The sequence below is a fragment of the Natator depressus genome, chromosome 2 (assembly GCF_965152275.1).
Source record: "Natator depressus isolate rNatDep1 chromosome 2, rNatDep2.hap1, whole genome shotgun sequence".
NCBI classification, from domain to species: Eukaryota; Metazoa; Chordata; order Testudines; family Cheloniidae; genus Natator; species Natator depressus.
The window spans coordinates 206,392,067-206,407,591 of record NC_134235.1 but is presented as its reverse complement, the minus strand read 5'-3'; the positions used below and the strand labels follow the sequence as shown (position 1 = coordinate 206,407,591).

The following is a 15,525-nucleotide window of genomic DNA, read 5'->3' as shown; positions in this document are numbered from 1 at the left end:
CTTCAGGGGAAATGAAAGATAAATAATAACAGGAAATGTGATTGGCAAGCATTGCTAAATCAGATTTCCCAGATCCTTGAGAAGTTGCATCCAATAGTGAATCCTGCCTCAGTAATGTTTAAAGAAAGATTTACAGAAATCTATTATGGTATCCATCTGTTTTACTACTACTCATATGTTTACATTATTTCACATTACGAGAGCTGAACAAATGAAATAGAACGCATAGCTCAATGAAACATTTTAATGTGTCTTTAAGTGTACACAGCTGTAAAGTAATGAGGGTGTGTAAAAGTCTTTCTCTATTAATAAACACATCCAAAGCCCATTCACGTGACAGGGCCCAAACTGCAAAGAAAATTACATATATGTAATCACTTTTTGTCAGTTAATAGCTTTAGGTAGACATTTTGTTTTAAAGAGGCATATAAAAGTGACAGTGATTCTATTTGGGACTTATAAGAAGGATCTGTTGATTTTAAAAACCATTAGAGGCCAAGACTATTGAGAGAAGCAGCTTGGTGCAGTGCATAGGCCTGGGAGTCAGGAGATCTGGGTTCTATTCCCGACTTTACTACTGAGCAGGAGGGAAAGTGACTGAGTTTTACCTTCCACCCTTTGTCTGTCTTGTCTGGGGCAGAGACTATCTGTTACTCTGTTTTATGGTACCTAACACAATGGAGTCCTGATTTCAGTTGGGACCTCTAGGTGCTACTGTAACATTAAAGAATAAAAAAAATGGTGACTATATATCTGGATCTTCCTAATTGGAATTTTTTTCCTGCTAAAGTTATTTTAAAAATAGTTTGCATATGGCAATCTGAATAATTATTCATTCTTCATTAAATACTCTCACATGTAAAATCATTTGGGGTTATTTTAGGAATTTGGTTTAGTGAAGCTATGCTAAATTAATGTGCAGTGTTAAATTCAAACTTGTTTAATGGATGGCCCTTATCAATATTTTAGGTTTTACACTCTTGTTTTCCTTTTATTGCAGAATGTTTCTCTGACTCAAGCTACTTTAGAATCTTTTTCATAATCTTTATAGTTACATTTCTGATTGGGTTGCTTAATGTACTTATCATCAGGCAGATAATTCTACAGTGGAATAGCAATAAAGTTAAATCTTCCTCAGATTACAGAGCATCTGCAACAAAGAAGGTAATTGATTAGAGAAAATCATATTCAGTACATTTTTTGCTTGCATATAAGTGTTAGCTATTTGTTGATAAACTGTATCTTCTCCTTCAAGGATAAGATGTTTTTGCCTACTGTTTGTACGAGAACAGTAACATACAGACGTGACAAACCAGAAGAAATAAATATCGACATCAGCAAGTTACGATTAAATGAAACGTACAAGTGCGAGTTCTGAAGACTGTTTTCTGCAAATCTCTATTTCCATCATTTTCTAATTTTAAAAAAGCTATCTTATTTTTTATTGTGTAAGAGTCTTGACTGATACTGTTTGTTTTTGTGGCATGCATTTTTTGAATACTGTAACAAACCAACATGTAAGCATAGTCACGTAATGTGACTATGTTTGAAGTTATGGCTGCTGTATTTTATGAAAGAGAAATGTGCATTACTACTGTTCAAGACCATTAGTGTTGGTGTAGCACTTTAATGTAAAATAATTTATTCAGTTATGCATAGAATGTAGATATGAACAGGGGTGACAAAGCACTGATCTCACTTTACATGTAGCTAGTATTGATGTGCGCTGTGGGAATGGGCAAAACTGTGATTAAAATATTAACATTCCTGTACATTATGGCAATAGATGGAGCTATTGGAGTACTTGTACATGTAAAAATGATACTTCTTAAAACTTCTTTGGTTTTCCTTTCAAAGTTCCACTGATCTTGTCTGCTTTGACATCAGTTTATCTTCTTATAGTTACTTATCAAAAATAACTGGATTAATGAGTGCTTAGTTACTACTGGTATTTTAAAAAATCTACAGATTATAATGTCACTTAAACAGGGTTTTTTCTTCATATGTGATAAAGTGTATACATTTTAGTATTCCCTTTGTTCCAAAATAGAGGCTTTTATATATATATATTAAGATATGTGAAAATTGAGTCAGTATAAAAAGGGGAGGGGGAGAGTTGTTGTTGTGTGGTTTTGTTTTTTGTTTTAGCTGACTGGAATACTCGGGCTAAATTCAGCTCTGCAGTTGGCAAGAGGAGCTGCATTGAAGACAGTTAAGTTACACCAGGGCTGTATTTGGTCTGCTAGCTACATTTCAGTGTTTTGCCAAATAAGGGCTCTCTTCTTGTTAAATATCTGATATGCCTGATTTTTCCACATCTGTTACTTTTTAGCTGAGAGAATCAGTTTGCATGAATCCTTTATTTAACCACCTAAATTGTTGTTGCTGTTCACTGGGATATGTATCCAGTAGGATGTGAAGGTGTAAACTTCAAAAGAAGAAAACGAATACAGAAAAAAGGAGAGGAATTTTCCCATGAGAACTAGTTGAATTGACTAATGTAGATTCAAATTCTGCATTCAGAAGTCTGCAAGATCCTTCCTAGATTCAATGGGACCAATATGGAGGCTTCTGAGGGCAGAATTTGTAACACAGAATAAATTGTGCAAAGACACTCCGCTTCTCCATAAAACAAACTCTGCAACAATGGAGGCTGTCGTCTTGTTGCTATATGCCATATAAAGTGCACAGCCAGTAGTCAGACTGGCTTGTTTTACATTGTCGTAAAGTTAGGAAGTCCTGGTAACCCTCTTTGAAATATGCACTAAAATTTAGTTGGCAAAAAATTCTCTGAGATGATGTATGTTATCAGTGCTAAATACTGATATTCAATACTAATCTGTGCCTATTGCAGAGAATATTTGTTTCACTGAAACAAAGGGGGGAAGTCTTTATTTAAAAAAAAAAGCAGAATAGACATTGTTGAGGTACTTATAAGAAACGAGAAATATGAATTCTCCCAATTCTGCATTCCTTCTGTACAAGTAAGTTCCACTGAAATCTGTGAGAGATGTGCATGTGAAAGGAATGCAGGATTTGGAATAAATAATCAGCTTTATGGATTTTGTTTCACAGAGAGCATTCCCTAATACACTGATCAAATGGAAGTTTGAAAAAAAAATCCTACAAAGACAATGGCTCAAAATGTCCATTGTCATTGTTCTAACAGCTCTAGATATCGGTGGTAGTCACTACATACTTCCCCCTAATAAGGCACCTTTTAAACTCCTCTGTTAAGTATTTCTATGTCACACATCACAGTTGTATCTGAACTTCAGTTCAGACAGCTTAAAAATGTCTCACTAGAAATTGGAATACATTACACTGATTTTATTTGTGTTCATGATAACCTTCATTTTTATTTGTTAATTATAGATTATTGAAAAGTATATGGCATTGAGTCATTTAAACTTTATACTGTATTTAACTTGAATTATTTTTCTTTATACTGCACAGTGTGGGACTCAGTCCTCCTCCTGTGAAAGTTAATGGGATGATTACCATTGACTTTACAGGGAACAGAATAAAGGCCCATGAGAAATGAGCATACTTAATATTGCTCCGGTCACAACTTGTTAAAGAGAGGAGGAAACAGGGTACAGTCTGGATATCAGTAACTGTTTATTTAATTGAAAGATTTAATGTGCTTCACAAAAGATGTGAACCTATTCTTTAAATAATGGAATATGATTTTTAACCTAATTCTCTTGGAATGAAGTATAATAGCCCTTAAGACAACATATAGTTAAGTGATATATTTGGTAAAAATAACTTATAATTGTTTAAAATAACTTCTCTTCATTGTTCACAAGTGTCAAATTATGGAACACAAGTGGAGTTGGGGACTTCACATACAGGAGAGAAAGAGGTCTTTATGGTAACATCTCCTCCCTACCTCCAAAATACATCCTATAGCTGTTTCTCTCCTCCTGTTGCACTTTGTTGGAACTGCGGCTCTACTCAAATGGGGGCATCACCAGCATGTTGCCATCAGACCAGCTGCTCAATGTATTATATTCCACTCGGGTCAGTGGAACTTTGCAACATAAATTTCATTGTAAGCTGCTGCTGTCTTGAGTAGTTGTAACTCCCCCTTCCACTGTGTTAAGGTACCATGGAGGAGGTTACGAGTGGGCTACTGACAAAGAATTAGCTGCTGGCAATGCAGACGGCCAAGAGCTAATCTTTAGAAGGCCTGTTGGGAGGTCAGGCAGAACAAGATCCTCAAGACGGTGCCTGATTCTCATGGATGGCTGCCATGCATGAGAAACTGTGGCTTTGCCTGCCAGCTGTTCCCCTCGGCCACTGGCCCTGCTTTTCAGAAGGGATGGTGCAGAGGAGGAATGACCCAACAAAAGCCTCACAAAGGTGGGGATCTGTGCTCCCATTTGCACATAACCTTAAATGAGAAAGCACTTACCCCATAATTCACAAGAAATTTGATCAGCACTTACGGTACTGTGGTTGTGCTTTGTGTAGCAGTTACTGTGTGAGCTATTGGAAACAAGATAGTTCTACATAGTTCATATCATGATTTCTTCTCTTTATATTGTGTCTCTAAGGTGTTTCCTCCAAACAAAAAATATAAAATTTGGCCTCAACAAAAGTCACTACAGGCTTATGAGAGAAAGGTAAGCCCACTGAAAAATGAAACAAATTTCAAATAATTTGACAGTAGGCCAGCTCCAAAATATGGAACACTTCATTAAAGAAATACACACAGGTACTAGATTTGTATTGTTAACTGGTCATTTGGGGATTTTTTTATTTTATTTGTTTTATTTTATGCCCCATAAGCACAATCTTTACATGAGCATCTGCAGAAAAATTGTTGGTCTTTGCTTAAACATCTGTATGAATGGTTTAATTAGTCTAATTCTAAACTAGACACTTGAGCATAGAGAGGGCTGAAGCCTATTCATCTCTAACTACTTGTTCGCGTATATTTTAGAAAGGACAGATGCTTATGCAGTAAAAAATGTGCACATTACTTCTGATTTTAAAAAAACACTGACACTGAGTCACTGTAATTCTATGAATTACTTCCAAGATCTATGAATACATTTATTATAGTGTCACAAATGAGTATGGGGAAATGGTTTGTTCATTTTGAAAATGTGCACATGATGTATGTGGAATTTTCATTGTGCCAGATTGAAATACTCCCATATATTCACAAGCGGTGTTTAAAGGGGACCTTAAAAAGAAACTGCATTTGTCTAGCCATTCTTAATGTGTTATCAGTTATTTGAATTGTATTAATTTTTTTCAGTGTGATGGCTCGAAAATCTCCTATGTAAAGTATGGTTTTGTATTGTATGAGAAGAAATAATTTTCTGTAGCTGGTAAAATATTATGATACCCTTGTTGTCTCAAGTCACACTAGGGAATTAGTTTTTTCCCATATGTGTGTGATTGTGACTGTGTTGCTAACTACGGCAGTGAACCTGTGAAACTTACTTTCAGGCAACACCTACTCTTCCTGCTAGCCACGTTGGGTTTTATGATGCCCTTTAAGGCACAGCTCGGGGTTGAGGGATGTGCAAAAATGTACTGCCTTAGCAGGAGCTTGACAAGGCACAGTGTCTAAAGCAGGCAGAATGCATCCAAGAGCTTTGGGGAGTGAGGTTTGTGTGCAGTCCTTAAGGAGAGTACAGTATCCATCCTCTGTGCCCAACCTGTTCTACTAGCCAGTGCAGGAAACCATGCTCCTTCCCATATACTTGGAAGAGTCTCGACTGGCAGAGGCATTCACAAGGTATTCCTTGTGCATAGTAGAGTGTAAGGGCCATTTGTGTCCAGCCCCTGCATAGATGAGGAGGCTGTTTGCACCCTCTGTACCTAACCCTGTTCCCTAATGTAAACACAAAGGACAATGTTGACAACTGACTAAGAGGGACTACTTGAGGTAGGGTTGTAGGACTGGACTCTATGAGCCTCAACTGAAGCCCGTTGAAGTCAGTGGAAATGTTTTCATTGACTTCAGTGGGCTTTGGAGCAGGCCCTAAGTAAGCAGTACAGTTCACAGTTAGAAAAATGCACTTCTGAAAGAAAATATCTGCTTTTATTTTTAGTTGGAAATGCCAAGGTGTGGAGCAAGAAATTTTATTGATTCACTGAACTATATCAATCAGTGCTGAATGAAACGCAAACTGTCCAATCAAATTAGAAATGAAATGTCTCCATAGCGTTTATGCCATGCATTTGGAATATAAAAAATAAGACTTACATGGTAAACAATAATGAAGCAGTAGTTAGGAAGAATGTTATTGTTTTTACCTATTGCTCTATACCCAGAACTCTGATAGAAGTCAAGGGAAATTTGAGTGTACTGTACATTGATGTCAGCAATAGGTTAAAATTGCCCAGCAGGAATAGTTTGTATATAATGGGACAAATCAGTGCAGTTGCACGGAGTGTGAGCCAGTTTAGAATTAGAGCCCAGTATGTTTTTAATGTTGTTCAAGATGATTCTTTCTGAAAATAAATGTCCAGGAAATTCTTTTGCTTTAGAAATTCCTCTTCAGCTAGCATTTCCTCTTTGTTTTTGTTTTTTTTGTTTTTTTTCCTGTTGCACGCTCTTGAAACAAGGTACGTAGTTAGGAAAAAATGAGTAAAATGTCTGGCATGTGTTGACGTGAGTTGAAATCCTGTCCCCTTTCAAGTCAATGGGAGTTTTCACTGGGGCCACGGCTTCACCCCAGCTACCTACCTTTTTTTCCTGTTTGCAAGCACATTAGTTTTAGACACATTCACTGTGCTGAGATCTATTTCACGCTTACTACTACTGTTTTAAAAAAATAAAACTACTTTAAAGTGTCTCATTTAGCAAAGTAGTGATACAATTACTAATAATATAATATGGGGGTTATCTTCATGTTTAATGTGCTGCCTTTTGTAAAAATAAAGTATGTGAATATATAATGATTCTTTAGATTTAAAAAGTTTGATACATAGAAAATGTTAGGAAGGGAAGCAGGTTTTTAATAGATGTGTAACTCTTATTGTTCATTTCCAGCTTGAAAGGACATTTTTAAAATGAATCACTACTCGAAAACGTTCTGACTGTTTTGTTTAAAATAATATACTTTTGTAGCTGGTTATTCATTTCAGTTGACTACTAACTTCTATTTTGATTATATTTATTAATGAATTGACACTGTAGTGTACTGTGAGATGTTTATTTTTCTATCAGAGCTTTAACAGCTATGACATAGCATTAAGTTAATGCAACGTTATTGTACTTGCTCTCTAAAAAAAATAAAATAAAAAAGCAGTATTTCATCCCTGTGGAGTGTCATGTTTTGTAATACACTCGTATTTTATCACTGATGCTGTAAAAAAATATTTGTTATCCTCACTATAATGCTCCGTCTAGGAATATAAAGGTAGTTCGTTAGTCTGTAGGACTACGTTAAGGAAAGAGGAGTTTGCTTAGAATTGATCTATGATGGAATAGGACTGTATAAAGAGTGCTGGACCAAAATCTCAAGAAGCATGATTATAGGTTTAGGTAAACATATGAAAGCACATGATGGTCCAGAACTCTGTCTGACAGTGTAGCTAGGAATTTATCAGCAAACAATTGGGCAGCATTGAGTATGTTGGAACAGTATCTGACTCCCTGAATTCAGGCCCCTTTGGGCATGTCTATGCTGCATCTGGAAGTGAGCCTTCCTGACTTGTGCTAGCCGCGCTCCTGCTAGTGCTCTAAAAATAGCTTTGTAGACAGTGCTTTGAGGTTGCAGAGCCTGAGTTCCAGCCTGAGCTGCAAGGTTGACACGTGTATTTTTAGAGCACTAACATGAGCTCCACTGGCACAAGTCTGGGACCTGGGCTGGGAAGCTCGCTAGCAGATGCAGTGTAGACATGCCCTTTGAACCATTGCTGAGACGCTACTTAGTAAACTGTCTCTGAGCCTCAGAGGAGTGTAACATAGCATAGCTAAGGGTATGAAGGCATGATCTGAATATTAATACGTGGCTAAAAATATCCCTCCTCCCTCTCTCTACAGATTGTTCCTATTTTGGGTAAAAATTGGCTTGTTGGGGTGGGCTTGGAATGGGGGTGTACTTTTGAGCATACATCTGTACCTTCATAGGACACAGTTATGCTGCTTTACTAACACTGGTCAAAATAGTGTCTGTAAATTGTGAAAGGGACATGCACTTTGTTCTTGTGTTGATTCTGGTCATAATAGTTTCCCTACAAAAATCTATGCCAAACCGTCGACATGAAAAGGACGTCTATGCTTTAAGAACATACCTGATCAACTATAGAGACCGACGAGGCCAAGAAAGTCTAAATGAGCAGAGCTGCTTTCAAAACTTGCCCGTGATGTGACATCACCAAAATTAACCTTTTTAGCTCTGTTTTGATTCACATAATCACTTCCTAGCCCTTAGTCATTCTTTCATCATGACCATAAATTGCTAATTCTGGCAAGAACTGTTTTTGCTTAATTGAAAATAGCACAACAGTGCCGGGACAAGAATTAGCATTCAAGTAAGGGCTGCTGTGTTCATAACGATCTGTATGTCGCTTACATGAGTCCTTGGACTCAGCAATGCAAGAGAGAAACCTTGGAAATGATATAGGGCAACATAAGAAGAGAATGTTCTGAATGTTAAGAAAAGGAAAAATGTATCATTTTACCTCTTTTTTTTTTCTTTCAAAAGCTAGAAGAATGACCACAATTTTCATAATTTCAGTGGAAGAGGACGAAGTTGAGGAACTGTTCGAGGCAAAGTATGAGCTATAGCAAATAAACTGATGCACCTACAAAGCCCTCTCCCCATTAACGAGAGTGGTCCTGGTACCAAGCTATGTTGTGCACCTCCCAGTCCTCACCCCTGTTGTGGAATGATGGTAAATGAGCTGTATGAAGCCTTTCTCTTTTTCTCCACAGGATGTGAAATGCAGCTATTAAACTGGACTATTACACAGTTATTTGTACACATAGTGATAGTTTTTGGCGCCATTACAGCATATAATATCTTATAATTATTCACGACATTCACCTCATTGCACAGTCAGTGACCCTAATAGGGATTAAGGTGGTTTGGCTCTAATCTAATGCTACTCGTATTGTTTTGCAGATCCCCTTGACAAGGAACAAGCTTGTAGTTCAAGCTCTCAGAAGAGGAGGGAAACCTCCCTTACAGCCTCTAGAGCCTAGGGATGAAAGAGGCCGTGACTTCAACTACTTCTTTGACAACAGTGATGTAGGTGTACTCCCCTACTGTGTAATTTCAGTCTCTGTGTGATTCCCGTTGTGCTAAGGGCAAGATTTGACCCAACATACCTAAAGAAGTATAAGTCGTCTGTGTCTGTGTGAGTGAGAGAGAGAGATCTGTCCAAAAAGATCTGTGCTAAAAAGTACAATGGTTTGAGTAAAGATCTGGATTATGAGGTGGCACTGTAGCAACTGAAAAGGGATCCATGGGAGTGGGGAGAGAGGAGAAGAAGCTGTTATCAAGCTGAGCATTACTAGCAGAAGAGCAGATTTTGAAGGGTGTTGGGGGGGGGGGGAGGCGTTATTTTGTTGATCTGCAATAAAGAAAAGAACCTTAGAAATATGCACTTGAAACTCTGGGTTTATAACAAAACATTTAAAATGTACAAAATAAATAAAACTTTAATTATATAGGAAACTTGCTTGGCCTGAAATTGTTTGAGAGGGCGATGTCTCCGGTATTGTAAGCATGAGTAAATAACTTGTGGTGCTGAAGCTGCTAGCTCCCACTGATGCTGTTGGGAGAGTGTGCATGTGTGTGCACATCCAAAGAACTGACCCCTAAATGTTTAGCTAACCCAGTAAATAAGATCTGTTCCCCATCATGGGGAGTAGTGGGCGCACAGCACTCACCAACCTCTAATACCTGGACCCACGGCCTACCAAGGCTGCATTGGGAGAGTGTGTCATGCTCCGCTTCAGCTTCTGTGCTTTCCACTCAGCCCAGATCACCATCTGGCCTTTAATCATTTTCTTGCCTTCAAACCAAAGTATGAATGTTATTGTTCTATAATGACATTTGTGAATGTAAATAAAGATGCAATAAAACTATTACCAGCAAAACAAATCATTCAGATATCAGTTACTGAAGGGACGCTCTCCAATAGATTTTTAAATTCAGTCAAATTTTAATTAGCAAACGGAAACCAACACATTTGGCCAGATTCATTACTGCTGTAAAAGAGTGTGCAGCTCCATTGAAATGAACAGAACTGTGCTTGGAACAAGTCTTAATTTGGCTGATGGAGAACGTGATTTCCACCACTGAGGACTCCTCACTGAAGATATCTCACCCATTGACACAAAGGGCCTTCTCAGCAATGTTGGTAATTTGTGTGTGTGTGTGAGAAAGAGAGAGAGAGAGAAGGAAGTCTATTGTGCAGGGCACAGTGACTCTCAAATAAGTCAACTTGACCTGCTCTGCAGCCACAGCCTTCTGGGTGTCTTGCAGCATGGAAAAAACACAGTAGTTTCTTTTGGGATTGTCCAGCCTAAAGCAAACAGGGGGATTCTCCGGCTAAGTTGTAGTCTGTGGGTCCCATTGTTTCATGGCCTCTGCAATGGATATGCCACACAATGTGCAAAGTACCCATCAAATACCATCGCTGTGAGTGAGCATAAACATGCATTTGTGTAACTATGAAATTTCTCTGTGTATCTGTCTGTGCCCATGGGAATACATGGAGTTTACTCACTTAGAGGAGAAAATAATTTTGCATGTGAAATGGGTACATGCATATTTTCCATGGCTCAGTTATTGGACAGGACTTTGAAAGTCTGACCTTGTATGTGACAAACAATTAGGAGGTCAATGTTTTCTCGTTCTTCAAGAATAGATATGAGGGAGAATGCTTATGCAGACTGTTCTGCAAACCAGCAGAAAGTTGAATTTCCTATTAAGAAAATGTATTGTTGTATGAAAGAGGGAAAACAGACCATCTACCGTGTTACATATTGTCAAAAATTAGTTGGATCAAGTTCCAGCCAAAGAGCCAGACCCTTTTGGTTTCAATGATTTTATATTAGCCTTGACTTAAGATTTTCTTCTATGTTTTGTTTCAAGTGTCTCCAAAGCTCCAACGGAGAAAATTCTTATCAAGTGGTTGAAGCATGAAATTAGTATTTGGGAATTCTGGCTTGCTCACTAACTGTTCTCTGTGTGATTGGGCAATCATTTAATAAGGCCAGATTTAATTGCTAACCACCCAAAATACCAGTTGAAGTAAGTCAGAATTATCGGTGCTTTATCACCTTTGAAAATCAAGTCCTTAATCTTGCCTCTGAAAATGGGTATAATGTAATTATATCTGATTTACAAAAATGATGGCATCAATTAATATTTGTAAAATCTTTTGAGATTTTCTAATAATGTCAAAAGTAAAATTTCTTAAATATTTATTTTTATTTTGCAGACCAAAAAATGAAAAACTTCATTTGTTGCCTAATTTGATGTCCCTGATTGGATTGGGAAGCATTCATTTGTGCTTCCCCACCCCCACGTTTCTTGCATTTTAGATTTATCTCTGTTTTTCTCAGTGAAAACTGAGAGGTTGGAATAGAACTACTTGAAACTGTAATGCAATGTGCAGTTTAGTAGTTCAGGTTTTTTCCTAAAAGGATCCTGCTTTCCTGGTTAGTTACTTTTTCTTAAGTATATGAATAAGAAATAAATATAGCATATACATATATAATATATTTTCTTGAAAAATAAAAATTCATCAAATGGGCCATGCTTCCAGCAACACTACAGAAATCTTCATGGGGCAAAGTGAGTTACTAAATTTAATTAATCTCATATGAGCAATTTGATGCTGAATAGTAGTGACCTAGTTCACATAGAATTTTAGTACCTTAACTTGCCAAATTCTTTTTGCTTATTTGATCAGTACCTGGTTACTATGTCTCTCTTAGCATAATGTGGGTGTTTGCCAGTGAATTAAAGCCTGCAGTGGCCTTTGAGATAAAGGAATTGTTATTCTTTTGCAAACTTTGGCAGTGAAGGCAATGTTATAATTTTGTTATGACTACAGTGCCTGGATTACTGCAGTTATATCCAATTTAAAATCACAAGTGAGACTCATCACTAGGTATCCCTGAAACATCCAGAATAAACTCTAAGTGAATCAGAAATCTCAGTAAACCCAAAGATTAGGGTACAAAGTGAGACTATTAAATCAATTGGGTTTTTTTAATTAAATCACTGTGCAATGTCTCTTTGGCTGACTATAATAACCTTTAAAATATGAAGATTAATATAGACCAATATAATATTTCAACTTTCTATAGCACCTTTCATCATACAGGATCCCAAAGCACTTCACTTTTTATAGAACAGTATGCCAGTATTATACAGTGGGGGTCCAAAACACTGTAGCTTGTATTAGTGATACTGTACTGAGAAATGGATAGGCGAGAAAAAGAAAAAACCCAGAGTGATTATGGTGCTCACATGAAGAGCAACTCTTATCCCCCTGCAGCAGGCCCTTAGAAGATTCTCTGCAGTCCAAACCACTGAGCCTTCATAAAGGAATTAACTTGGGTCTAAAGTGTGGAGGCCCTTGCAAGGTGAGGCAATGCCATCCTAAATACAAATCTTAATTAATATGTTTCCACTTTTGTTTTACTTTGAGTATGAAAACAATGGGAAGGGGGACTTGCATTTATGAAAGTCTACTTAAAGGGCCAAATCCTGTCCATTTGAAGAAGTAAGTAAATTCAGCACAATGATATCTAAAACAAGAGATCGTATTCTGCTGATAGGCATATACAAATCCCTCTAACTTCAATGGGAATTGCACATGCAGAGCTGAAGGTATGGTTTGGCCCATAGTGTTCGCCTAAAAGCTAGCCAGCTCTTTATCTTGCATGTGTTTCTCGTAACATACATCATTTTGCCTCCCAGAGGTGCCAGTGTCATTTCATCTGGTGAAATTACAGTGATCATCTGCCTTATTGGGAATATCTTTGAAGTATAATTATTATGTTTCTGCAGAAAGACCTAAATCCCAATGGATAATCTGAAATACAAGTCCACAGGTTCACCTCCAGCCAAAAACATTACACATCAAAATAAGACCAAATGTTATTTGCTCCAATTCCAGTTATTGGTAGCCAGTTGTGCGTGTAGCTCACCCCTCTCATAAGTAAGGTCTTGAGTGCACTGGAGATCTGTCCTTATTTCAGCCATCAGTGGCCAGCCACTGATATAGTTGGTCAGTTTCAGCAAGGGTAAGTCCCCCTGGTGCAAATAGTGGCTTTGCTTGTCTCCATTGTAGGGGGTTACACCAATTCATTTTTATTTATGGCTGGCCTCTAATGGCTGAAATCAGGACAGATCTCCAGTGTAGACAAGGCCCAGAAAGAGGGCACTGGGCTACACTGATTAGGGTCTGGGTTTGCATCTGTCAGGAATGCTATACGTATCACTTTAAGAAGTATATATATATATATATATATATATATATATATATATATATGCATACACACACACGCACGAGAATATGTAGAAAATGTTTCTCTGTAATAGTGTAAAGTTTTCCAGCATGTTTGGAATTGCCAAATAGCTCTGAGGATAAATCGCATAATAATTGCTCTTAGAGCACATGAGAAAACTTCACTTATGCAGCCCCTCCCAACTGAGTCTCAATACAAACAAGATCATTTCTATTGCCATCTTCAGCAACAATAAAAACAAATGTGTAGGATTTTACTCGTCTGCTTGCCATTTTTATTGAAATTACATCTGTAGCAGCTAAATCTTTGTAAAGCTGCAATTTCACACTATTACTTTTTATTATTTGTAGTAGGGCAGGTACTAGACACTATCCACATATGCAAGGATAAGCAGTCCCTGGGTTCTTCCATCTTACTAAATTGGCTGCAAATATAATTTATAATAAATAAATACGGATTCCCAAATTTTCAGAGGGTAAAACTGCTTGCTTAGGCATGGTTCACACAAAAAAATTATGGCACTATAACTTTGCTGGTTTGGGGGGCAATGGGGGTTGATTTTATTTATCTATTTATTTATACTTTATTTGACAAATATAATTATGCTGGTATAAACCCTACTGTGGAGGCATTATACCACTACATTTTGTTGCACTTCCTGAACCAGAGTAAGTTTTTCACAGATTTTTAAGGCCAGAAGGAAGCATTAGATCATCCAGTTCCAGTCTGACCCGTATAACACAGACCATTAAATTTCACCCAGTTACCCCTGTATTCAGCCCAATAGCTTGTGTATCACCAATGCACATCATCCAGAAAGGCATCCAGTCCTGATCTGAAGACCTCAAAAGATGGGGAATCCACCATTTCCCTGAGTAGATTGTTCCCATGGTTAATCACTGTCACTGTTAAAAATGCCTTATTTCTAACTTGAATTTGTCTGCACTTTTTAGTGGTGTAATTCCATCAGCACTAGACGGGGGGGTTGTACCATATCAGCGTGGTTAAAGCACCAAAACTTTCTAGTGTAGACAAGGCCTAAAAGAGTCTATTCTCTCCTCTATCTGTGCTTAAATCTGTATGGGGAATCTGCATATACCAATGGGAGAATTTACAAATCTAACTTTACAGTCAGAAGGACATTATCTTAACTATTTTTATTTGACTTGTCTATGTCTTGCTCAATTTTTATACAAGCAAACCCGGTGTGTTACGTTAAAAGAACATGATATATAAATAGCAAGTTCTCAGCCCAAAGGAACCCAAAGCACTTTTACAAATTATAAGCCAAATTCTGCTCTCTGTGACACTAATGTTAATTTACAGCAGTGGTTTACCGCCTTTTTTCATTGCAGACCTCTAAACAATTTCAAATGGAGGTGTAGACCCCTTTGGAAATTTTAGACATAGTCTTCAGACTCACAGGGGTCTGCAGACAACAGTTTGGAAGCCACTGATCTATAGCAACACTGTTGTCTTCAGCTGAGTTATGCCTGGATATAATACCTGTGTCAGGGTGTTTTTTGTTTGTTTTGTTGGTTTATTTTAACATAAATTATTTCACCCCCTACTCAAATGCAGATGTTTATATGTTGGACTGCAATAGCTGTTTATGCATAGTAACACTACACAAAACTTCTGGACAGGATGATATGAAGAATTGCTTATCCAGTTGAAACTGCAGATGGAATTTAAGTAGCTAGAATGTAATTACACATAGCGAAATGTAGGGAGTACACTGGGCTTAACAACTCTGATGTTGAGAAAACTGATATGGACTCTTTAATGAGCACACGTGGTAAGGGCCATAGCTTTTCATCTCATCAGCACTGTGTCCCCTACTGCTCTTCTAGTGGGACATTTTGTGCAATAGTACTGACTCAAAGGGAAGAATGCCACCTACACTAACATCACTTCCTATTGAATGGTGTGTTTTCTTGGTGGTTTCTCATTGAGGTGATAAACAGGACCGACCCCATTAAGATCTGGAGAGGCCACAATCCAGGATGGTATGGCTGCAGGCCATAACTAACATGCACTGAGCAGACTCGGAAAAA

At 37.6% G+C, this 15,525-nt stretch overlaps 1 protein-coding gene across 1 annotated transcript in view; it reads left to right on the top strand.

The window, feature by feature from the left end:
- The window catches only part of ITGB8 (integrin subunit beta 8), a 71,623-nt gene extending 64,414 nt beyond the window's left edge, over positions 1–7,209 (top strand). Inside the window, exons 13-14 of the mRNA XM_074945806.1 lie at positions 1,001–1,164; positions 1,256–7,209. Of these exons, the coding sequence (XP_074801907.1) occupies positions 1,001–1,164; positions 1,256–1,378 (287 nt within the window). The 3' untranslated portion in view covers positions 1,379–7,209. The remainder of the gene's footprint in view (positions 1–1,000; positions 1,165–1,255) is intronic.
- Positions 7,210–15,525: the final 8,316 nt, after the last annotated feature.